Source organism: Lacerta agilis, chromosome 2, assembly GCF_009819535.1.
Source record: "Lacerta agilis isolate rLacAgi1 chromosome 2, rLacAgi1.pri, whole genome shotgun sequence".
Taxonomy (NCBI): domain Eukaryota; kingdom Metazoa; phylum Chordata; class Lepidosauria; order Squamata; family Lacertidae; genus Lacerta; species Lacerta agilis.
Genome location: NC_046313.1, coordinates 110,535,899 through 110,559,056, shown reverse-complemented (window position 1 = coordinate 110,559,056; position 23,158 = coordinate 110,535,899). Strand labels below are relative to the sequence as shown.

General features: G+C 46.8%; 2 protein-coding genes across 2 annotated transcripts in view; both read left to right on the top strand.

The window, feature by feature from the left end:
- Window positions 1-23,158, top strand: part of LOC117042634 (zinc finger protein 271-like) — a 54,593-nt gene that overhangs the window by 15,698 nt on the left and 15,737 nt on the right. The window lies entirely within an intron of this gene.
- LOC117042740 (tripartite motif-containing protein 10-like) lies at window positions 5,697-22,033 on the top strand. Its single transcript, XM_033142367.1, has 8 exons — window positions 5,697-5,892; window positions 6,155-6,597; window positions 9,792-9,887; window positions 10,854-11,084; window positions 11,537-11,559; window positions 13,167-13,285; window positions 20,019-20,048; window positions 20,674-22,033. The coding sequence occupies exons 2-8, from the start codon at window positions 6,196-6,198 to the stop codon at window positions 21,189-21,191; spliced, it is 1,419 nt and encodes a 472-aa protein (XP_032998258.1). The 5' UTR covers window positions 5,697-5,892; window positions 6,155-6,195; the 3' UTR covers window positions 21,192-22,033.

Sequence of the window (23,158 nt, the reverse complement as noted above, 5' to 3'; positions counted from 1 at the left end):
AGTAAAATCTTCTTCAGCTGTGAAGTTAAATATTTTTTACATTTTTTTTATCTTGCAGATTATAGAAGATTATAGTTGGCCTCTAAGGTGCTACTGGAAGGATTTTTTTATTTTTTATTTTGTTTTGACTATATTGCTTGGTTATTTTCCTTTTTTCTTCTGTGATGGACCTTCAAGCAATCGACCTGGTGGTGAGGCAGGGATTGGGTGATCTTTCCTCTTTGAGGCGCAGTTTGTTCCTTTGTACGTTCAAACATGAAAAGTAAAAGTGAGCCAGCACAACAAAATGGTTACAGAATATTTACCTGGCGAAAGGCTGGCAACCTGTGGCCCCCCCCCCAGATGTTGTTAGATTGCAACTCACATCTTCCCTGCCCGTCGGCCGTCCTGGCTTGGACTCATGGGAGCTGGAGTGAAATGATCTCTGAAGGGCCACAGGTTTCCCTGCATCTAGGATTCTAGGTCCACAAATGCTGGGGACAATTCAAATCCCTCCTCAGTCGTGAAGCTTTTTGAGTGACTTAAAACCTGTCACCATCTTTATGTGAAACCTACCTTGCAGGGTTGCTGTGTGCGTGAAAGCAATATACAGTGGTGCCCCGCTAGACGAAAATAATTCGTTCTGCAAGTATTTTCGTCTAGCGGTTTTTTCGTCTACCGAAGCACCAATGCAAACCGCGGTTTTTGCTAGACGAAGAAAAAAATTCATCTTGCGAGGCAGCCCCATTGACAAATTCGTCTTGCGGGGCAGCCTTCCGCTAGACGAATGCCTTCGTCTAGCGAGTTTTTCGTCTAGCGAGGCATTCGTCCAGCGGGGCACCACTGTATCTTGCAGTGGCCTTGATGAGGGAAGTGTGCAACAGAAATGTACTTCAGAGGTAAAAAGACAGGAAATAGTTCTGAATCTGATTGAAAAAAAGCATTCTTTGTCTCCAAATAGCATATAGTAGGGCTGGGGCCCATGTCTGTTGAACTCCAGTTGAAGTCTCAGCATCTGGTTCCTCAGCTCTCTGCACTCTCTCTTTGTAAACCTCCAGCAGTCAGGTGACAGGAACCGGCCAATGCCTTACAGTTCAGAAACAGACTGTCAGGAGCCGAGTTTGCAAGTCGCCAATCTGGGAAACTTAGGCGAGCATCAACATACTCGGTTTCCATGCTTATGAATGTTGATTTGGATCAAATTGTCTGCGGTATGGAAATATTAGGGAAAATATCTGCTTGACACCACCTTGGGATAGTTTTGACAGCAATTAGGGGAACTGGGAATATTTCTAGGTCCATCAGCATTGATGGACCAGCAAATAGCTAGAGAGGATTAAGATGTTTGTTGGTGGGGTGGGGGGTTGAATTAGGCCTTGTTTCTTGTGTGACAGGTAAGAGATTCCATAGATCTTAAGGGTGAAAGTTTGCTGCCTGTCAAAATGATGCTTAAGCCTTTCTTTTCCTTTCAAAAAACCAAAACAAAACAACCCAAACATGGCAGCTGGTCTAGTCAAGCAGGAAAATATAAGGTTCATTTGTGAAGTTACCTGTTTAGCTCTGAGCTTTGTTTACATCTGTCCTTTTTAGCAAACAAATCCACGTAATTGTTGGTGGCTGTTATGTTCTTGTCAAATAGAACTAATTAAAAGTTTTTACTGTTAAAAAAGTTGTGAAAATACTTTCAGCTGAAATTGCAAACACACTGACCCTGATCCCTGTACAGTTGTACCCTGGTTCTCAAATTTAATCCGTTCTGGGAGTCCGTTCGAAGCGCTTCCTTCTGGATTCTGGATTCTCCCCCACCCTGCAGAGGAAGTAGGCTAGCCTTTGATTGGTTCCAGCAGCATGGCTTCCCTCTGGTTGCAGCTTTTTTTCCTCCTCCCTCCAACCTAGAGCCAAGAGGAAGGGGCCTGGGCTTTGTTTGTGCCAGCATGATTGCTCGATGGCTGCCATTTAAGGCAGCCCCTCTTCGGCCCTCCCCTGGCTCGCTGCTCCTTCTGCCACCGCAGCGAGTGGTTCCGTTCTGAGACACCCTCCCAGGGTTTGGGGTGTGTGAAGCCTTGTTTCCCTATTTTTAACTCTGCTACCGAACGCGTCTCCCCATCCAAGACGGGAGAGCGGAGAACATGTGTCCTTCTGCAGAATGGAATTCCTCTCTCATGTGACTCACAGCCAATCACATGAGAGCTACTGTCCAAGGAAAACTCCGTGTTAAAAATACACAGTAATTTAACTAAGTAAACATTCTCATTTATGGGAATTAAACGATTATGCTTAACACTTTCCCCAGACTTAAGGTACCCAGCGAGATAAGAGCTTGAAGACAAAGATCACTTAGCAGCAGAGGAGTTGATGATGTTGATGACGAATGAGGAAGTGCGAGAGATGGGGAGTAGGGTGGAGATTCACTTGGGACCATGCCATTATCCAAGAGGCTGGGTTCTACAGCTTCTCTAAAGTTTGAAATAAAAAAGGACTGTTAGAAACTTCTTGTCTTTAAACTTTCCTGGGCAACCAGCCGGGAGCCACCGACAGCACCCTGACAGGTGCAGAAAACCATGGGCACAAGTCTCTTGGGGTGGGGAGCCCACACAGAATACCAGTATGCCCAAGGGACCTGATCCGAGAAGGAAGCCAGCCAATCCATAAACGGGTTGGAGCTCACAGCGGCCAGACTGGCCCTCTACTTTGAGATGCTCATGGAATCCAAAATCCCTCTCAGCAGAGCACATGGCGGGCACCTCCAACACGCCGGCCGACTGGCTTGGCCACCAGCAGGTCTCCCAGGCGGAATGGAGCCTTCACCCACAGGTGTTCCAGCAAATAGGGGATTGCTTTGGCCTCCCAAGAGTGAACCTGTTCACAAGTTCATCAAACCAAAAGGTGGAGCTCTTCTTCTGGTTCAGGACCCAGGGAGTGATGACATGGATGCCCTGACTTCCCTCTGGCTGGGGAGTGGGCTCCCATACCCCTTTCTTGCCACAGCCCTAATCCAGAGATTTCTCAGGCGAGTCAGATCTGCTTCACGTGGTAGCTCCCTTCTGGCCAAGGAGGGCCTAGTTCACAGAACTCATGGTCCTATCATTGGCTGCTGTGAGTACTTGTCCACTGCCAGAAGGCCTTTTCCACCTGACCTGGAGGGCAGAATCCAGACTCCATATTAAAAAAATTCTGAAACAAACTCTCTTTTCCCCTATTTTCAAAAAGGGGGAAAGAGAGGACCCAAACAATTACCGCCCAGTCAGGCTGACATCAATACCAGGAAAGATTCTAGAGCAGATCATTAAGCAAATGGTTTGTGAGCACCTAGAAAGGAACACTGTGATCACTAAAAGTCAGCATGGGTTTCTGAAAAATAAGTCATGTCAGACCAATCTGATCTCATTTTTTGACAGAATTACAGGCCTGGTAGATGAAGGGAACGCTGTGGATGTAGCCTATCTTGATTTCAGCAAGGCCTTTGACAAGGTGCCCCATGATATTCTTGTAAAGAAGCTGGTAAAATTCGGGCTAGACAGTGCTACCATTCAGTGGATTTGTAACTCGGTGACTGACCGAACCCAAAGTGTGTTCATTAACGGCTCCTCTTCATCCTGGAGAGAAGTGAATAGTGGGGTGCCACAGGGTTCTGTCTTGGGTCCAGTCTTATTCAACATCTTTATCAATGACTTGGATGATGGGCTTGAGGGCATCCTGATCAAGTATGCAGATAACACCAAATTAGGAGGGGTGGCTAATACCACAGAGGACAGGATCACACTTCAAAATGACCTTAACAGATTAGAGAACTGGGACAAAGCAAACAAGATGAATTTTAACAAGGAGAAATGTAAAGTACTACACTTGGGCAAAAAAAATGAAAGGCACACTACAGGATGGGTAACACCTGGCTTGAGAGCAGTACATGTGAAAAGGATCTAGGAGTCTTGGTAGACCATAAACTTGACATGAGTCAACTGTGATGCAGCAGCTAAAAAAAGCCAATGTAATTCTGGGCTGCATCAATAGGAGTAAAGCATCTAGATCAAGGGAAGTAATAGTACCACTGTATTCTGCTCTGGTCAGAGGAGGGCAACCAAAATGGTTAAAGGCCTGGAAGCGATGCCTTATGAGGAATGGCTTAGGCAGCTGGGTATGTTTAGTCTGGAGAAGAGAAGGTTAAGGGGTGATATGCTAGCCATGTTCAAATATATAAAAGGATGTCATATAGAGGAGGGAGAAAGGTTGTTTTCTGCTGCTCCAGAGAAGCGGACATGGAGCAATGGATTCAAACTACAAGAAAGAAGATTCCACCTAAACATTAGGAAGAACTTCCTGACAGTGAGAGCTGTTCGGCAGTGGAATTTGCTACCAAGGAGTGTGGTGGAGTCTCCTTCTTTGGAGGTCTTTAAGCAGAGGCTTGACAGCCATCTGTCAGGAATGCTTTGATGGTGTTTCCTGCTTGGCAGGGGGTTGGACTGGATGGCCCTTGTGGTCTCTTCCAACTCTATGATTCTTGGGTTGGGGCAGTGTTTAGGGTCTCCTTTTCAGGTCTCTGTTACTGGTTTTACTGCCCCAAATGTCTAAAAAATTTAAAATGGCTTTTAATCTGTGGGTATTTAAATTTTGGTTGTTTTGCTTTAAATGAAAGAGCGCAGGATGTGCCTGGGAAGAGAGGAGAGCTAGGGAGAAGGGGGGGGGCTAATTACAGTGCTTCAGAGTAGGGGGAGATATTATGGGGGAAATAGAGCAGGCCAGGTAAGGAGCACATGGCGCAGGCAGTTGGTGACTAGTGCTGTCAAAGCCCTGACTGACCTCTGCAACATCTGAATGGCTCGGGTCATTGACATGCTTGCCCCCGAGAGCCCTCTCCCACTTTGTGGAGCCCACTTGGCTCCCTGGTATACTCCAGAGTGTAGGGTAAAGAAGCAAGCTAGGAGACAGCTCAAACACAACTGGAGAAAAGATCCTGTCAAATGTTAACAAAAATTTGTAAGGGCTCACCACCAAGCACACCGAGTGGCAATGAAGGAAGCAAAGAAAGGCATACTGCCATGGACTGACTGGATGTGGAGGAGTGGTGGGAGATGCCAGCTGGGGAACCCCTAAGAGAAGGGGAAGAAAGCTCAGAACTAGGGGAGTAGTGGTGGGGTGACTATGAGTGGTCAGAGGAAGAAAGAGGGGGAGGAGGTGTCAGAAGCTGAAGGGGCAACAGGGATTAGTGAGCAGGGAGAGTCTGCACCAGAGAGAAGTCCAGAAACAGAGGCAGATGCTTGGGGGGGGGGGGGAGAGGAAAAGATCAGACAGGCTGCTGGCGAAGCCAGGGAATCTTCCTCCTGCTGTGACCAGTTCCCTTCCTCTTGATCTCCCAGAACACACAGAGGAACACCCAGTTTATTTCTGCACCAGGAACAAAATGGGTGTGGCTGAAGTGTCAGGCAAAGTTCATGCTATAAATGTCAAAGCACTTACTCATTAACCATTTACTGTAATATTTCTGATTAACAAAAGCCTTCCATGCCTCCCCAAAAGAAACCATGCCTTTGTTCTATTTAGTATAAAGACATCTCACACGAATGCTCAATTAAAGATAGATGGAGAAGGATGGTTTTCTTTCTTTCTTTCTTTCTTTCTTTCTTTCTTTAAATGCACACTTCTATACTGAGGGTGGAGCAAAAATGAAAAGGAAATCAGGGATATTTGAGAAGGGAGAGAGGGAGGAAGATGAGCATTCCCAGAAGCACCATTTAAGGCAACAGTTCCTGGTTGTATTTGCATCATTCTGTACATAATACACACTTCTTTGCCCTGTCATAAAAAAGGGCGAGGAAGCAAGAGAAGGAATAGCTGACCGGGGGAAAAGGAAACCTCAGAAATTCTCGTTCATCAGTCAGCCCAGCATCTTGGCAGCAAGAGAAAGCTAATCCAGGGGTGAGTACCACTAGACCCCAATTTATGCTCCCAGGCAGGTGGTTGCTTAGAAAGGGCTCTTTAGTCAGTTTCAGTGAGCATGCAGGAGTGTTTTAACCCTTCCCTTCTCCTTCACAATCCTGTGGAAAATAAGACATCCACCCAGAGACACCGTCACTCCCCACTGGAAGGATTTGGAAATGCTTATTGACCAATAGTTTCCCCCCCAACTGGCCTTTGTCCTTCTCTTGCTGCTTCTCATTTTGCTTTTTTTCTTCTACAGCTGCCTCTTCTATCAACAAAGCCGCAGACACTTCCTCCACCATGGCCTCTTATTCTCCATCCACAGATGTGGAGGATGAAGTCAAGTGCCCCATCTGCAGGGACTATCTGACAGACCCCGTGACCTTGGACTGCGGCCACAATTTCTGTCAGGGTTGCATCCAGAACTGCAGCGATAAATGGGAAGAAAAGGGTGTGGGGGACTTGGAGTGTCCGGTCTGCAGAGCCAAGATCCAGAAAGGGAATTTCCGTCCCAACTGGGACCTGGCAAATATATCGGAAAAGTTTAAACTCCGAGGAAAGGAGCTATGTGAGAGACACAAGGAAAGACTCCACCTGTTCTGCAGAGACGATAAAGAATTGGTGTGCATGTTTTGCGAACGTTCCCCAGAACATGAGTTGCACACTGTGGTCCTCAAGGAAGAAGTTGTCCAGGAGTACAAGGTACAAAGTCATCTTGGCACTTGATAACTGACTCCTTCCTCCTCCCCGCCCCGCTTTCTCTTTGCAGAATATTGCCTCAATGTGTCTGGAAAGCAACTCCCAATGCAAGTGTGCTTCTAGTTTTCTGTCCCCTCACCAAATTTCAAATATTGGAGGGTACCTTCACTTCCACCTTCTCCCTTCAAATGAAAGCAGCTTCCATTGTTCCAACACCACAGCAAGGGGAGGGCAGGGGCTAGATCAGGGGTGAGGAATTCCAGCCCTGTAGGTAATGGGGGCTCCCATCTTTCCCCTAAAAGGATTCTGTAGGAAGGGATTCTTTGTTTTGACATTTCCTGGAACATTTTGTAAAGGATAGTTTCATCCACCCCAAGAGGCGAAGAACAAGGTAACACCCTTCTCCTCATTGCAATGCAAACACAGCAGCTGTGCAGTCTGACAGGAGAATCTTAGGGTTCATCCACACTTATGCTCAGTGGCGTAGCAAGGTCAGGTGGTACCCAGTGCGGAAAATTTCTTGTCACCCTACCACACACATTGAAATTATTAAAAGAAGGAAAACTAATATACAGTTGCAGGTGTTATTTTCTGGTTTGTTTACTGGTACTTAACATTGTGAAAAAAGCACTTAAAACCCCTTTTTCTTAACTTTGTTCTCTGCAATTTTTGAAATCACATCATCCAAATCAATTCCTTTCGCTACTTTGTTTTCAATTGACAAGATGGCTAAGCTAGAGATCTGAGCTTGACTCATAGTGGACCTAAGATAACTCTTGATTAAATTTAGTTTTGAAAAACTCTGCTCACATGATGTCTAGCAATGTAAACTGAACTTTAGAATAACTACTCATAATGTGAATTAAGGCTGAAAGCAAACAGGAAATTGCCCTAAAAATGGCAATATTTGTATTTATTTGTAAATATTTGTATTTACCCTTTAGGCTGTGTGCCTGTTTCAGCAATTAACACAAGCCTCTAGTAAAAATATCATTTATGGAAATAGCGGGAGTTATACAAACGGGTCTTACTTGAAAATGACAGAAAGCACTTTGCAACTACTCATTTCTAACCTAGGATTGCATCCTCTGCAAGGAGATAGAGCAGCTTCAAGCCTGTATGCTTAATGATAGAACCACCCTGTGCTAGTTAATGTCGCCCTGTCCAGCAGCTGCACCTTCTGTTCATTGAACTGATGCTGAAGTCCACAAAGTACTTAGTACTTCCTATGTACTTAGCAAGTGAATATAAAGTAAAGCACCAAGGACTTCATGCATCTGTGGACCAATTGTCAAACCCAAGGGGAAAAAATACTCTATACCAGGCACCCCCAAACTCAGCCCTCCAGCTGGTTTTGGACTACAATTCTCATCGTCTCTGACTACTGGTCCTGCTAGCTAGGGATGACAGGAGTTGTAGTCCCAGCTGGAAGATTAGGGATGCCTGCTCTATACATTTACTTGAAAATTGCATGCCTAATGGTACCTGTAGCATATTTGCTTCTCATTTCTATTGCTTATGAATTGCTAATGAGGATGGCTTTTCTCTATACTTTTCATACGCAGCCACTGTATGCTGCCTCTACAATATAGTACAAAAACATCATCAGTACGAACCTATGCCAGGTAGTGTGTAGAACCTTGACCATTAACAATATAATTCAGGGCTTGAGACCCAACTATTCATTCATATATATATATATATATATATATATATATATATATATATATAGTTTTCAAAATTCAATTGTGTATAATAGCATTTATACATTTTCTGTTTTCTGTTTCACTCATTCAAAATATAATAGTTTTTAAATAAATATAAAAGGGTACTAACAATTATCATTACAAGTCTTCTTACAACCCTGGTAGTGTTGTTAATTGCTTACAATGGTCCTTCAAGTGTTGTATAAATTTACTCCAGTCTTTGTAGAAAGCTTGATTCACGTTTGTTTCCAGTCAGCTTTGCCGGTCCCACAAAGTCCATCATTTTCATCTGCCACTCTTCTTTCATTGGTATTTATTGTTGCTTCCATTTTTGGACTAAAATAATTCTTGCTGCAGTTTTTGATCTCCCTTTGGTATCTCTTCACCCACTATACCCAATAAAAATGCTTCTGATTTTTTGACAAAGGTGCTCTTATACATTTTCTTTAACTTATCATACATTTTCTTTAACTTATCATTTCCCAATATGCTTTTACCTTATCACAAGTCCACCACATATGATAAAAAATTCCCTTCCTTTTCTTTACCTTTCAAACACTCCTTATTTCTTGTCCTATACATATTAGCAAGTTTAGTTGGTGTTAAATACATCTATACATCATTTTCATAACATTTTCTTTTAATGCACTGCATGTGGTGAATTTGATTCCTTCATTCCATAGCTTTCCCCATGATTCTAACTGAATATTATATCAGAAATCTGTAGCCCATTGTATCATTACCACTTTAATCCCATCTTTGGTATGGCATTCCAATAGTAATTTATACATTTTGGATTATAGTTTTTCACTTATCATCCAATAAATCTATCTCCAGCCTGGATCTTATTATATCAAAACCATTGTTCTTTTTGTCCTCATTAAACACATAATTTAACTGATGATATTGCAACCAATCTTTCATTAACTCTTTTATTTCTTCAAATATTTTTAATTTCAGATTATTTTCTACCTCTCATTCAAATATTTATTGGTAGTGGCACCCGCCCTGTGCATGCCCTGTGCTTAGAAAGCACAGAAGTGAGTGTTTCCCCCCTTTCCCAGGGAAAACCTGCACTTCATCTCTAAATCAGAACCAATGTCAATCCATTGAAAACCCAGATTGCTATTTTCTCCGACTGAGCACTAAAGAGCAGTTTTCCTGGGAGGGAGGGAAGCAGAGAGACCTGAGAAAGAGTGGACAAGTCCTTACTTGAACTGTGGTAAACTAGAGAATCATCCATTGCCCCTGGAGCGTAGCAGACTAGTTTGTGTGACACAGGGCAGGTTGGAGCCCCCTCACAGCACTGCCCTCCCAACACTTTGCAGTCACACTTTTCTCCTCAGCATTCACAGCAGGAGGCAGCTGTCTCACTCTGCCTAAGCACAGGGCTGACCTTGCTCCCAGGCGCTTGAATGCATGGCAGAAAATAAGCATATTGTCTAGCTCTACTCTCTCTTAATCAATTCTGAGTTGTTGTTTTCTCTTCAGAATGTGATGGATGGTTGCCTGAAGAATCTGCTGGAGGAGAGAGAGAAAATTCTGGTAAAAAAAGCAGCAGTGAAAAGGGAAAGCGAAGACCTGCTTGTAAGTGACCTGGACACTGGGAAGGGAAGGAGGATGTAAACCATCACCCTCATATTGAGAAACTTCATATAAAATGCAGAGAAACAAAAGCCAAGAGGCAGCCCAAGTCCTCAGAACATCTGTCCTTTGGAAAGCCCTTATCTCTCCTAAAATTTGTTACCTGTAAGGCCCACTGTCTGCAGAGTGACTTTCTTCTGACTTTCCTGGCCTGACTGCACTGGCTACCAATTAGTTTCCGGGCCCAATTAAAAGTGCTGGTTTTAACCTATAAAGCGTCTCGGCAACATCCAAAGGCACTGGGGTGGATTGCAGAGTCAGGCCCAGGCTGCCACCATGCCCAACAGTAAGGGGCAGCAAAAAGCAGTTCCGGCTCACCCAGACCTACCCATTGCCACCCCACCACCGCATTTACCTGACATTGGGGTTCTGGATTGTGGGCTCTATTGGTCGAATTGGGATCTTCAGCAATCACCCTCTCCTGCCAGAAAAAAACCAGGACTACTCCAAGAAAATGCACATGGCAAAAAGGAGTGCCAGGCCCTGGTTGGCTACCCCGTTACCCTCTTGGGATCGCCAAGTGAATAGCCAGCCAATGAGTATTTTCTTTCTTCACTTTTCACTTCCCTCTGTGGCCCCCTAGTCTCTTGCTGTGGCCCCCATTTATGCATTTTTCACCTGTGGCCCCCTTAAAATATCATGGGGGGACGCCCTCGTTGGGGGACACTGCTTTACACCACCATTTCTGGGTCAAATTACTTGTTACAATCCTTGGCATTTTACTCCCAACGCTTCCCACCCAGTCTAGAAGTCTCAGAGTCAGCATCTTCCTGACTCCTCATCGTGCCTTTGAGTAGCCAGGTTGCCCTTCCTGTGGAATTCTCACAACACCCCTCTATTCCGCGAAGACTGGACACAAATAGAGATGCTGAATTCCTTTCCTCTTCTATTTTATTCTGCTTCTTGCAGAAATTAACAGAAACGGAGAGGCAAAAGGCAGCCAATGATTTCAGGCAACTGCGCCAGTTTCTCAAAAAGCAAGAGAAACGCCTGCTGAATCAGATGGAAAAGGTGGAGAAAGAAATTGCAGCAACAAGGGATCAGCTCATGGACCAGCTCTCCGAGGAACTCTCCTCTCTTCAAAGGATCATCCAGGAGATGGAGGAGAAACGCCAGCAGCCAGGAAGTGAACTCCTCCGGGTAAGGCCGTGGCAGAAGCAGCTGAATGTGTGTTCATAAGGGAATTATTCTTATTTTGGGATCCGCCCAGAGCTGGTTGCCAGGGCTGTTCTATAGAGGGACAGGATGACTCTTGAATTCCCTTCCAACTCTACAATTTTATGGGAGCTTCTTTCCATCATTTGCAAATGTGGTTTTTCTCTCTTATGTTGCATGAAGAATTTGGAAAACGGGGATGTTTCCCTGCACATTTTAAAAAGCGGGAGCAGCTTTGTTCTATTCAATTGCATCTAATAGATCACCTTTCACTGCGTCAAAATGGAACCATTTTGTCTGTTGACAATAATCTCATGAATATATCCTCCATGGGAAACCAACAGCGCGAAAGGGCCAGAGCGAATCCTATCCTGGGTCTATTTTGTGGCAGGCACTGATTTCCCTTCTTTTCTCTCTCTCCCTCTTTTTCTCTCTAGGATGTGAGAAGCACCTTGCAGAGGTAAGTGGGTCCTTCTCAGTTTCCAGTAGCTTCTCCTCATGAGGCTGGGAAGGGTCCAGGAGCCCATCACATAAAACCTGCCCCTCCTGGCTCGAAGGGAGAGAGGGTTCCCCACACCTGCAGCATTTCACAGGTAAGAAGAGGAGCCCTCTTTGGAGCCCCTCATGTCCAACCTGTTTTTCTGCTCCTTTATTCTCTTTCTCAGAAAATGACAAAGAATTCTATTTCTTGAAGTGCTTTTACGAGTTGCATTTGATTCCATTTGTTGAATTTTAACAAATGGTTAGAGCAGCCCAAAGTCATAATCAAGGCAAAAATGAACTGAGCAATGGGTTGAAATGAGGGTGAGAATGGCCCAGTGCTGTGTAATGGGTGATGGAATGAAATACCAGTAGGCTATGCAATGTGCTGTTGTGATAGAACAAAAGGACCCTTCCTTTCGTCTTACCACTTCATCCTCTCAACTTATTAAAAGAGCTAACAGGCCTTTCTTAGGTCAAACTAAACTCCCACTTATCCCTTTAGCCTTTTCTGTAAACCTTTCTCTTTTTAAATAAAAGAGAGTCCCTTTCCAGCACCAACGTGGCCAGGTATCCTTTTAAACTCTAGGCAAAATATGAGACTATCCCTTTTGTCCACAGTATAAGGGGTTCAGCCACTAGAAATCCCCTCACCTCTTCCCTGAGGTAACATTGTTCTGTCTGCCTATTTCGCCCTCACAGTGCACCTCGAAGACACACCCTCATAGTTCCACTCTTGAAGGAAGTTTTGTCTTTTTAATGAGTGTCCACACAAATTAGTTTCATGTACCTTTGCTGGAAAATAACACAGACAACTTTCTGACTGGCACTTTAAAGATGGAAATTTATTTGCTTAAGATCGTAATGGTTGCATTAAGGTTTCTTTGCGTACAAGCTTAGTTTCAGTGGTAATATCTTTGTTAATCATAGAATAGATAACCTTACAACTACCTAACCTAAACCTACTCTCACAGACCTTCTTTTCAACCACCCCACACTCCCTCTCCCAAGCACCTTCTCAACTGCCCATTCTCTTTTAAACATTCAGCCGCCCCACCCTTCATGGAATGTTCAGTCAGTTCAATCTGGAGTCTGCGTTAACCCTTGATGGGCCGGGTTGAAAAGGATCGAACAAACAGTGCAAAAACATCACTCAGATAATTTATGCCCTTTTAGGCTTGCCATGTTTCAAAAAATTAAAATCTGGATGCAGAATTTGCTGGGCTTTTTTTGGGCAAAGTTATTGAGCTATGTCTGGAAAATTTCAGACGTATGGCAACCCTATGCCCTTTGCATGTTATAGGCAATGCAGCAAAGCTGGAAACAGAGAAACCCTGAGCGTATTGGTATCACTTGATGTTTCTTTTTATTGGCATAGATGTAAGTGGGGAGACTCAGAGACCGTGTTCTGGCCCCCAGGCTTTGGCGTCCATAGTAAGGATGAATGCCCTCCATCCTGCTGGGCCTCAGTCCCTCTGTGCTTGCCTCTCCCTATTGGCTTTCTAGCAGTTCTTTCCTCCTCTCAATTCCTTTGCGTTCCTTAGCAATTTTGGAGTTGGGTGGGTTAACATTGTTTTTCTCCACCAGATATGAGAAAAGAGAGAGACTGGGGAATCCAGTTGATCTCCCTCCAGAGCTGAAGAAAAAGATATCGCAATTCTGTGCTACAAATCCCCTTCTGCAGGGTGACATGAAGCAGTTCAAAGGTAATGAATAATGGTGGTGAGGATTTTATGCTAGATATTGTATAAGTCTGAAAATGAGCACGCCAGACTCTTTATTATATTTTGTTCTTGCCAAATAGTCAGTGGTAGCACCTGATTTTTTTCTTCCAACATGTTTCTGTTCATAACTACCGGTATATGGAATCTCCTTTGCATATTGTTTCCTATCTACACAATCAGGAGTGCTCCTTTTGGAGGTTCTCAAGGGTTTGCTTGAGGTTCACAACAAGCACCTATTACCCTCCTGAGGCATCTCCTCCTCCTCAGACTCACACCTGCATCTGCTTTATTAATTAATTAATTAATTAATTAATTAATTTCTATACCACCCCTTCTTTATTAGATCTCATGGCAAATCATAGAATGAAAAAATCTAGTGCTGCAATCATCTTGGTTTCAAAAGAGATTCCACATTTCAATGGAGAAATAAGGGGGACATTCCAAACAGCCTCTGCCTAAATGTTGGTTTGAAAGAATCCCAAACCCCCAAAATGCTTTTATCAACTTTCCAGCAAAAACCACAACCACAATGTGGAGAACATTAAGGCCATAAAAATAGGACGCAGTGCAAGCAGTGTTGAAGATGACTTCTATATTTAACTGAGTTCTCTGCCTTCTGTGATTGAGATCCAAACAGACTGTTATGTACTGAGCTGAATAGGATCCAAACTGCAGCAGTCTGATTGGTCCTAGAACAATAGGATTGAGATTGCAGCAGTCTGACTGGTCCCAGAACAATAGGATTGAGATTGCAGCAGTCTGACTGGTCCCAGAACAATAGGATTGAGATTGCAGCAGTCTGATTGGTCTGCAGGAGCCACCCAATCCAGCTCCAGGTGGAAGTGAATCCACACTCTGATTGGCATACAGGAGTATCCCGGAATTAGCCAATCACGTGGGGCCCATTGTGTAAATAGTGTATATAAAGCAAACGTTTTGGGGGAACTGCACTCCTCACTACTATGAGCTAAATAAAGAGCATGAAATTCACACTCGACTCCGAGTATCTTTCACTGGCGACGAAGGTGGGATCCCGCTGAGCTGACTGCCACACACAGCACCGCAGCAACGCCACCTGCCGCACAGCTGCCTCGCACCGTGTATCCAGGCTTCAGCTCCGGGTCCCAAGGAACTCAAGATGGCAACGGACAGCAGCTTCTCGCCGTTCAACCCAGCATCAGGAGACTGGGAAGGATACGCCACCCGTTTCACCTTTCTTCTAGAAGCTAAAGGGGTCACCAACAATGCCAAGAAGAGGGCGATATTCTTCAGCGTCTGCGGAGAGGAGACATTCGAAATCGCCCGGGCTCTCCTTGCGCCTGATGATGTCGCTACCGTTCCTTACAAAACAATAGTGGAACGGCTGAAGGGGCACTTCTCGCCACAGCCCTCGGTGGTGGCTCGTCGAAATGCCTTCTATGCAAAGCGGCAAGCCCCGGGGGAAACCATAACGGGGTTTGTGACCTCCCTCCGCCAAGCCGCTCGGTTCTGCAACTTCTCAGAGTTGGAGAACATGCTGCGTGACCGCCTCGTCGGTGGCCTGAGGGACGAGAAGCTGCAACGACGCCTCTATGCCAAGAAGGACCTAACGTTCCAGGTCGCTCTGGAGGAGGCCCTGGCAACAGAAGCCGCCGAGAGGTCGATGCAAGAGGCACGGCCGAGCGTGCCGTCCCAACCAAGGGTCCACCAGGAGGACCTCATCGACGATTCAGGATCAGACAGGGAGGAGGTGCACAGAGTACAGCAGCGCACTCAAGCCATGCACACACCACAGCTGCCTCGACCAGAAGGAGGGAACTGCGCAAGCTGCGGGGAGAATCACGAGAGGAGGACCTGCCGTTTCCGCAATGCTAAGTGCAGGCAGTGCAGAAAATCAGGCCACATCGCCCGGGTGTGTCGTGCTCGGCCCATCCGACGCCAGGCATCAGATGACCGCCTCAAGAGCCCCAGGTCCCGGGGCCCAACGCACCAAGGCAACTCGACGGAGACCACGGACTACCAGGTATACCAGTTGCCCCACCCCAACATAGAGAAAATTTATGTAGAGGTACAGATAGAGGGGGCCCCATGCCGCATGGAGCTGGACACAGGTTCAACCCTATCCATAATCTCGGCACGGACTTTAAGGAAACTGTGCCCTAGTGGGGGTCCCAAACTCAGGCCGGCCCCATTCACCCTCCGGGACTTCCAGAAACGTAAGGTCCCCACAATGGGGGTGGGGACCTTCAGGGTGCAATATCGAGGGCGGACGCGGCAACTGGACTTGCTCGTGGTCAAGGGCTCCTACATTAGCTTACTGGGATTGGCATGGTTTGGACCACTGGGGCTAGCCGTCACCGGGGTGAACTGCACTAGCTTACAAGTGGATGTGGACGCCATATGCAAGGAGTTTCCGGCAGTTTTCGATGGGAAATTGGGACAGTATACGGGCCCCCCCATTGCCCTACAGCTGGACCCCGCAGTACGACCTGTCAGGCTCAAGGCCCGCCGGGTCCCGTTCGCCCTGAAACCCCGTATAGACGAGGAATTGGACCGGCTTGTGGAGCAAGGAGTGCTGGAGCCTGTGCCTAATGCCACCTGGGAAACCCCGATCGTCACACCCGTCAAGCCTAATGGTTCGGTCCGCATCTGCGCAGACTACAAATGTACCATAAACAAGGCCCTCATGGCCCACGCATACCCAGTGCCAGTGGTCAGCCATGTCCTCGCCACCCTGGCTGGGTCAAATTTTTTTGGCAAGCTGGACTTGGCCCAAGCCTATCAACAGCTGCCAGTAGATGAAGCCACAGCAGAGGCACAGACGATTGTGACGCACAGGGGAGCATTCAAGGTAAAGCGGCTGCAATTCGGTGTTAGCGTGGCACCAGGCATATTCCAGAATCTAATGGACTCGCTGCTTAAAGGGATTCCTGGCGTCACCTCCTTCTTCGATGATGTGTTGATTGCCGGGCCCACGGCAGAGGAGTTTGAGGACCGCCTTCGCACCGTTCTGCACCGTTTCCAGACGGCGGGTCTCAAGGTGAAGCGGGAAAAGTGTCTACTAGGAGTGCCTCAGGTGGACTTTCTGGGATTTATGGTGGATGCAGAAGGGGTCCACCCGACTGGGGACAAGGTACGGGCCATTTGTGATGCCCCAGCGCCCAAGGGCAAGACTGAACTTCAGGCCTTCTTGGGGCTATTGAACTTTTACCATGCCTTCCTTCCCCATAAGGCAGCAGTAGCAGAGCCCCTACACAGACTCCTGGACAAGCGGGCCCCTTGGGTGTGGGGCCAGCGCCAGGAGGCCGCATTCCAGGCAGTCAAGGACTTGCTCGTCTCAAACTCGGTCTTGGCACACTTCGACGAGAGGCTGCCGGTGGTGCTAGCATGCGACGCCTCACCCTATGGCACCGGCGCTGTCCTTGGACACCAACTCCCAGATGGAAGAGAGGTGCCAGTGGCATACTTTTCCCAGACACTCACCGCAGCCGAGCGGAACTACTCGCAAATCGACAAGGAAGGTCTGGCAATCGTGAAGGGAGTAAAAAAATTCCATGATTTCTTGTACGGGCGGCCCTTTACCGTGGTGACTGATCACAAGCCGTTGCTTGGTTTGTTTGCCCCCGAAAAGCAGACCCCCCAAGTGCTGTCTCCTCGCGTCCTCAGGTGGTCAATTTTCCTTGCCGGCTACCAGTATGCACTGATTCATCGCCCGGGGAAAGCGATGGGCCACGCAGACGCCCTCAACAGGCTACCACTACCAGAAACAGGCCCCGACCCAGCACCCGCACAAGAGGTTATGAGCCTGGAGCTGCTTCCCGACCGCCCTATTCAGGCACAAGAAGTTGCACACCATTCCAAGAAAGATAGGGTCATCTCCCGGGTCCTGGACTGGGTGTGGAGGGGATGGCCCAGCAGCAGCCCCGGGCCAAAATTCGCTGGCTACACAACCCGTAAACATGAATTGTCGGCCCACAAGGGGTGCCTGTTATGGGGAAGCAGGGTCGTCGTTCCTGAGCCCCTTCGCAAAAGGGTCCTTGCAGCCCTACACGAGACACACCCAGGGGTAGTGAGAATGAAGGCCCTCGCCAGGAGTTATGTATGGTGGCCAGGGATTGACGGAGAGATAGAGACCTGGGTCAAACACTGCCAGGCCTGCCAAGAATCCCGCCCAGATCCCCCAAGGTCCCCAGTGCAGTCCTGGGAGTCCGCCCGAGCACCATGGTCACGCCTGCACATGGACTTTGCTGGCCCCTTCCAGGGGAAAACATTCTTCATAGTGGTGGACTCCTACACCAAATGGCTGGAAGTCGCACTGGTACCATCCACTTCTACGTCCGCAGCCATCCGGGTACTACGCAGGCTGTTTGCAACCCATGGACTCCCTGACACTCTCGTCTCAGACAACGGAACCGCATTTACGTCAGAAGAATTCCAGACCTTCACAGCGCAGAATGCCATCCGCCACATCCGCTCAGCACCATTCCACCCTGCCACCAATGGCCAAGCAGAGCGCATGGTGCGGACCACCAAGGACACCCTACGCCGCATGACGCAAGGGGACTGGGAGTACCGCCTTGCCACATTCCTTCTAGCACAGCACAGCACCCCCAGCTCAACGACTGGCCAGAGCCCTGCTGAACTACTAATGGGCCGGCGCCTCGCAATCAGACTGGACCGCCTCCACCCCGACAGAGCTCAGGATGAGGTAGTGGTGGGTGAAGGCAGGAACCCCTGGACCTTTGTGGCCCAGGATCCAGTGTACGCAAAGAATTTTGGGGCAGGCCCAGCATGGGTACCCGCCACAGTCACCAGGGTGACGGGCCCCGTGTCATACGAGGTGCTAACAGAGGGGGGGCAATGCTGGCGCCGCCACTGCGACCAGCTACGGCGACGATTCCCAGGAGAAAACCAGGAGGAGGACAGGTCAGAGGAGTCCCAAGGGAACAGTGAGGCATTGAGACCTGTAGAGCAGGAGGGGCCGGCAGGGGAGGCAGAATCAGTAAATACTGAGAGGACCCGTGAGGCCGAAAGGGCACCGGAACCAGAGCCACAACAGAGCGAGCTGGTTGCGCCAGACCAAACAGCCCCATCACAACCAGCAGCCTCGGAACACGAGCCAGAACCAGAACCCCTGACCAGGGAGCAGCCCAGGCCGCAACGCACACGTAGGCGGCCAGCGTACCTTGAGGACTATGGATGCAACCTCCCAGGCAGGACTGGAACTTAGAGGGGAGGGGTGTTATGTACTGAGCTGAATAGGATCCAAACTGCAGCAGTCTGATTGGTCCTAGAACAATAGGATTGAGATTGCAGCAGTCTGACTGGTCCCAGAACAATAGGATTGAGATTGCAGCAGTCTGACTGGTCCCAGAACAATAGGATTGAGATTGCAGCAGTCTGATTGGTCTGCAGGAGCCACCCAATCCAGCTCCAGGTGGAAGTGAATCCACACTCTGATTGGCATACAGGAGTATCCCGGAATTAGCCAATCACGTGGGGCCCATTGTGTAAATAGTGTATATAAAGCAAACGTTTTGGGGGAACTGCACTCCTCACTACTATGAGCTAAATAAAGAGCATGAAATTCACACTCGACTCCGAGTATCTTTCACAGACCATATAGAAATTTGAGTATAGAAGCATTACTGCTCACAAAGCAAAGGAAGAGAAACCATAACCTTTCCAAACTGACCTCATTTGGCAAACCTGCTTTTATCTGACCGCTCAACAGAGCTGTGTCGTATGCTCTGAGAAGGCAACGTCCCATATATGATCCTACCAGCCTTTGATGCAAAAACCATCTCTAGAGCTCCAGGGTAATGCTACTGGAAATTAAAATTCAGTGAGGTGGGACTTCATACCCTCCAACATTTCTCCGATGAAAATAGGGATGTCCTAAGGAAAAGCAGGACAAATCAGAAACTGGAACAGCTTCTGTAAATCCAGACAGTCCCTGGAAACTAGAGACACTTGGAAGATCTGGGACTTCCTTTTGCTTGAGAGCTTTGCCTCTGCAAGTTTAGTTTCTTGTTATGTTAATCAATTGCAGCTATAATAACCCCCACCATCGGAACTTCCAGTGTACCTGGGGCAGATGTGAGGCTGTGGCCAGCTCCCTTTGTATTCCTACCAAAGACTGGTATTGCAGAGCCTATGCACCACTATCGATCCTACTTTGAACTATGAGGTTCATAGACAATCTTTTCTAGTATGATTTATTATTTCTGTATTTTACATCTTTAATTACTTTAATGTGTTCCTCATATGAACCGCTCTGGTATCTTCTGGTAAAGGGCAGTACAGTGGGACGTCTGGTTACGTACTTAATTCGTTCCAGGGGTCCATTCTTAACCTGAAAATGTTTTTAACCTGAAGCACCACTTTAGCTAATGGGACCTCCCACTGCTGCTGCACCGCCAGAGCACGATTTCTGTTCTTAACCTGAAGTGTTATTTCTGGGTTAGCGGAGTCTGTAACCTGAAGCGTATGTAACCTGAAGCATATGTAACCCAAGGTAACACTGTGTGTGTGTGTGTGTGTGTGTGTGTGTGTGTATAATAATAATAATAACAACAACAACAATGTGTTTTTTTAAAAAAATATTTATTCAATTTAACTTCTTTAATTTTAAATAAACAATGTGCAATATGTTATGAAGTCATATTTTTGTGACAAGATTTACCAGAGGTCCAACACTGTAGTTCTTAAACTTTCTATCTTCTTCCTTCTTCAGACACTGTGTTCCTCAGACTGGCTCAGAAAGGTGAATTTCCAATGGAAGACCAAATTCACAGAGGGGATGGAAAATGTTGTTTTATTGGGTTTAAACAGCCTGTCCCCCAGACCTTGGAACCATCAGTAGCTTAACTTGAGTGAATTGCATTGTTGTAATGTTGCAGCCATCATGGTATCCAATTCCTGGATCCACTCACACAAAAAAAGCAAAATAAACATTTTCTGGGTCATTTGAGATACCTGGATTGACAGGAGGGGTAAAAGCATAAATAATGTTATTTTTTTGTTTCTTTATTACATTTATCAATCTTTTTATACAGAGAAAATGTCTCAAAATGACTTCAGCAGATAAAATACACAACGTAAAAGCCATTTAAAGTCAGAAAAATGTAAGACAATGAACAGAATATACAAAATGTTCATCCAGCAACATACGTTGAATAAGGGAAAAATAGCCTGATTTTAAAAGACAGCAAAAAGGGTATTTATCATCTGGAGAAAGGAGAGGAGGGTCCCAATCCAGAATGCAATGCAAGGAAGTCCTATTTCATGAGAGAGGGAACCTGGTTCTCGGGGTGCGTCTTGTATTGGGGTGTCCTCTCTTTCCACAGATTCTGCCTCTTTCCCTTATGCCTCATCTCTCTCCCCAACAGCAAATGTTGTTCTGGATCCAGGCACAGCTTATCCTCGGCTTGTCCTGTCTGAGGACTGCAAAAGTGTGAGATGGCGAGACGAATACCAACACCTGCCCAACAATTCTGAGAGATTCTACAGTGATCCCGCTGTGCTGGGACGTGAGGGCTTCACCAAAGGCAGCCATTACTGGGAAGTCATTGTGGGAAGTGAGGAAATGTGGGCTATTGGAGTTGCCAGGAAGTCGGTGAGGAGAAAGGGCTGCTTAGCCTTAAGTCCTGAGGGAGGGGTCTGGGCTGTGGGGAAGAGGGGAGGTTGGTACAGTGCCTTCAACCCCCCTGACAACCCTCCTCTGTCCCTGAGCAAGAAGCCCAAACGGATCCGAGTGACTGTGAACTATGAAGGGAGGGAGGTGTCTTACTTCGATGCTGACACAGGAGCCCATCTCTACACCTTCCTAGGAGCCCTGTTCTCTGGAGAGATGCTCCTCCCTTTCTTTTGGCTGTCGGGGAACAAAACCCAAGTCAGGATTGCTTAATCCTTAAGGGGACCAAATCTACCTCTCAGGCCCAGGAGACGTTTCTCTCCAGACCAAAATGATTGCTCTAAAAGGGAACATTTATTTGCTAAAAGCTCTGTTGACATCTTTGTAGAGGTCCTCGGAGAGGATTCATTGCAGCTTTGTTCCAAAAGAGACAGCAACACTTTCAGCAGTTCCAAACAATTAATTTCAACGTCCATGATGTCCAATCCTGGTTTCATTTTTTTATTTTTCCATTTCTCCCTCTCCACAAGACCTCCACCAGCTGTTGACATGCGTTTTTGTATTCCTGGATTACTAGAAAGCAATCCCTGCACCCATATCATCAGGGAAACCTCACTGAGTTGTAGATTTCACGTCTCCAGAGGAAGAAATAAGGGGATTTGTGTCAGGGACCAGCTTCCAAACCCTGCCGCAAATGCAGCCTCCTCGTAGCTACACGTGCTCCAAGATAATTCAGTGGAGCTTATTCTCAGTTCATTGTCTTCTGGACCAGTCCCTTAATCTTTTGTAGATTCTTTTATTAGAGCATAGCCATTGAGGTGTGCCCAGATTTTGTTGTCCAGTTCCCATCAGCTTCAGCCAGCAGGGCTGACAGTCGATGATGGAAGCTGTAATCTGGACCTCACCACCTGGACTCTGCTGCCCTATAACCTTCAAATTGAAACAAATGTGAATATAAATTTTGGACTCTATAAATTTATCCTAGTCTGCTGCATGCAATGTCTTTTGTTTTGCAGCTGTGTGATTTGTGCTCATATTGTATTGTGGTGGCCATTGGCTATAAACAATACAATTTAGAGATAGATTGAAGTGTGAAAATAAGAAATAAAATAGTAAAACGGTTTTATTTTTTTGGTCCTCATTCCAAAATGGTGTGTGTGTGTCTCCTTGTATTTTTGGTTATATTGGGGGTGAGGGTGGAGAAGTAGTATGAAAACCAAAACCTCTCCCCTCCTCTGCTAAATGGAAGCAGGCGGCCAGAGGCAGCGAATGAAAAAGCTGGAAAAGACAGACCCTCCAAGTGTCACTATTGTCCAGGGATGTCCGTGATTTAGAGAAGCTGTCCTGGTTTCTGATTTGATCCCAGAATGTCTTGCTTTTCCTTAGGGTGTCCCTATTTTCATTGAAGAAATGTTGGAGGGTATGGAGTTATCCAACCCCTGAGCCACCTGAAGGCAATCCTGTATAGGAAAGATTTTTAATGTTTAATGTTTTATTATATTTTTTATACATGTTGGAAGCTGCCCAGAGTGGCTGGGGCAACGTAATAAGATGTGTGGTGTATAAATAGTAAAAATATCTTTATGGAATGGGATGTCCCTATTTTCATCAGAGAAATGTTGGAGGGTATGGAAAGATAACGGGGCCTGACCCTGGCATTGGATGCTGAAGCTAAGTGGAAACTGGACTCCTCCAACTATGCATTCTGGCTGCAGGGTGGTGGCATCGTCCCAGTTTCCTGAAATTTCAAAAAAAAATTATGAGGATTTAGAAAGGAGTGAGTGCACACCTGATCACAAGAAAGGCTTATTAATGCAACATAAACTTTATTGCCACTTTATCTTACATGGGGCTCAGATGGCGGCACGTGAAGAAGTCCCCTAGAGAAGATTGCCAAAAGCTTATTCCCAGCTGCTCCAGAGCTAGGAGTGGAGCAGATATAATAGTGTTGATCTATTTGCCCTGACCGTTAAGAGCAGAACCTCCAGGATCAGAAGCAGCGGGCTGCAAATACGAGGGCAGGGGAAGCAGCAGGGAGCTCTCGCCGCCTGCACAATGCCTTCGCCTTGCAACCTCCCAGCACTGCAGCCTCCCAGGGCCCAACCCACAGCCAGCGAGCTCCGATGCTCAGAGAGGCAGGAAACGGGGCCAGCCAGGGGGACTCGAGAGCGGCTGCACTTTCCTGGTCCCCCCCCCCCCGCCGAGGAGAGCGGAGGAGCAGCGGCCAGTGGCCTGGCGAG

What these genes read in the sequence shown, in the direction of transcription:
- LOC117042740 (XM_033142367.1), top strand. Translation starts at nt 6,196, where the DNA reads ATGGCCTCTTATTCTCCATCCACAGATGTGGAGGATGAAGTCAAGTGC. An exon ending in GTGAGAAGCACCTTGCAGAG is followed by an intron (nt 11,560 to 13,166) that starts GTAAGTGGGTCC and finishes TTTCTCCACCAG; the next exon opens with ATATGAGAAAAGAGAGAGAC. An exon ending in TGACATGAAGCAGTTCAAAG is followed by an intron (nt 13,286 to 20,018) that starts GTAATGAATAAT and finishes TTCCTTCTTCAG; the next exon opens with ACACTGTGTTCCTCAGACTG.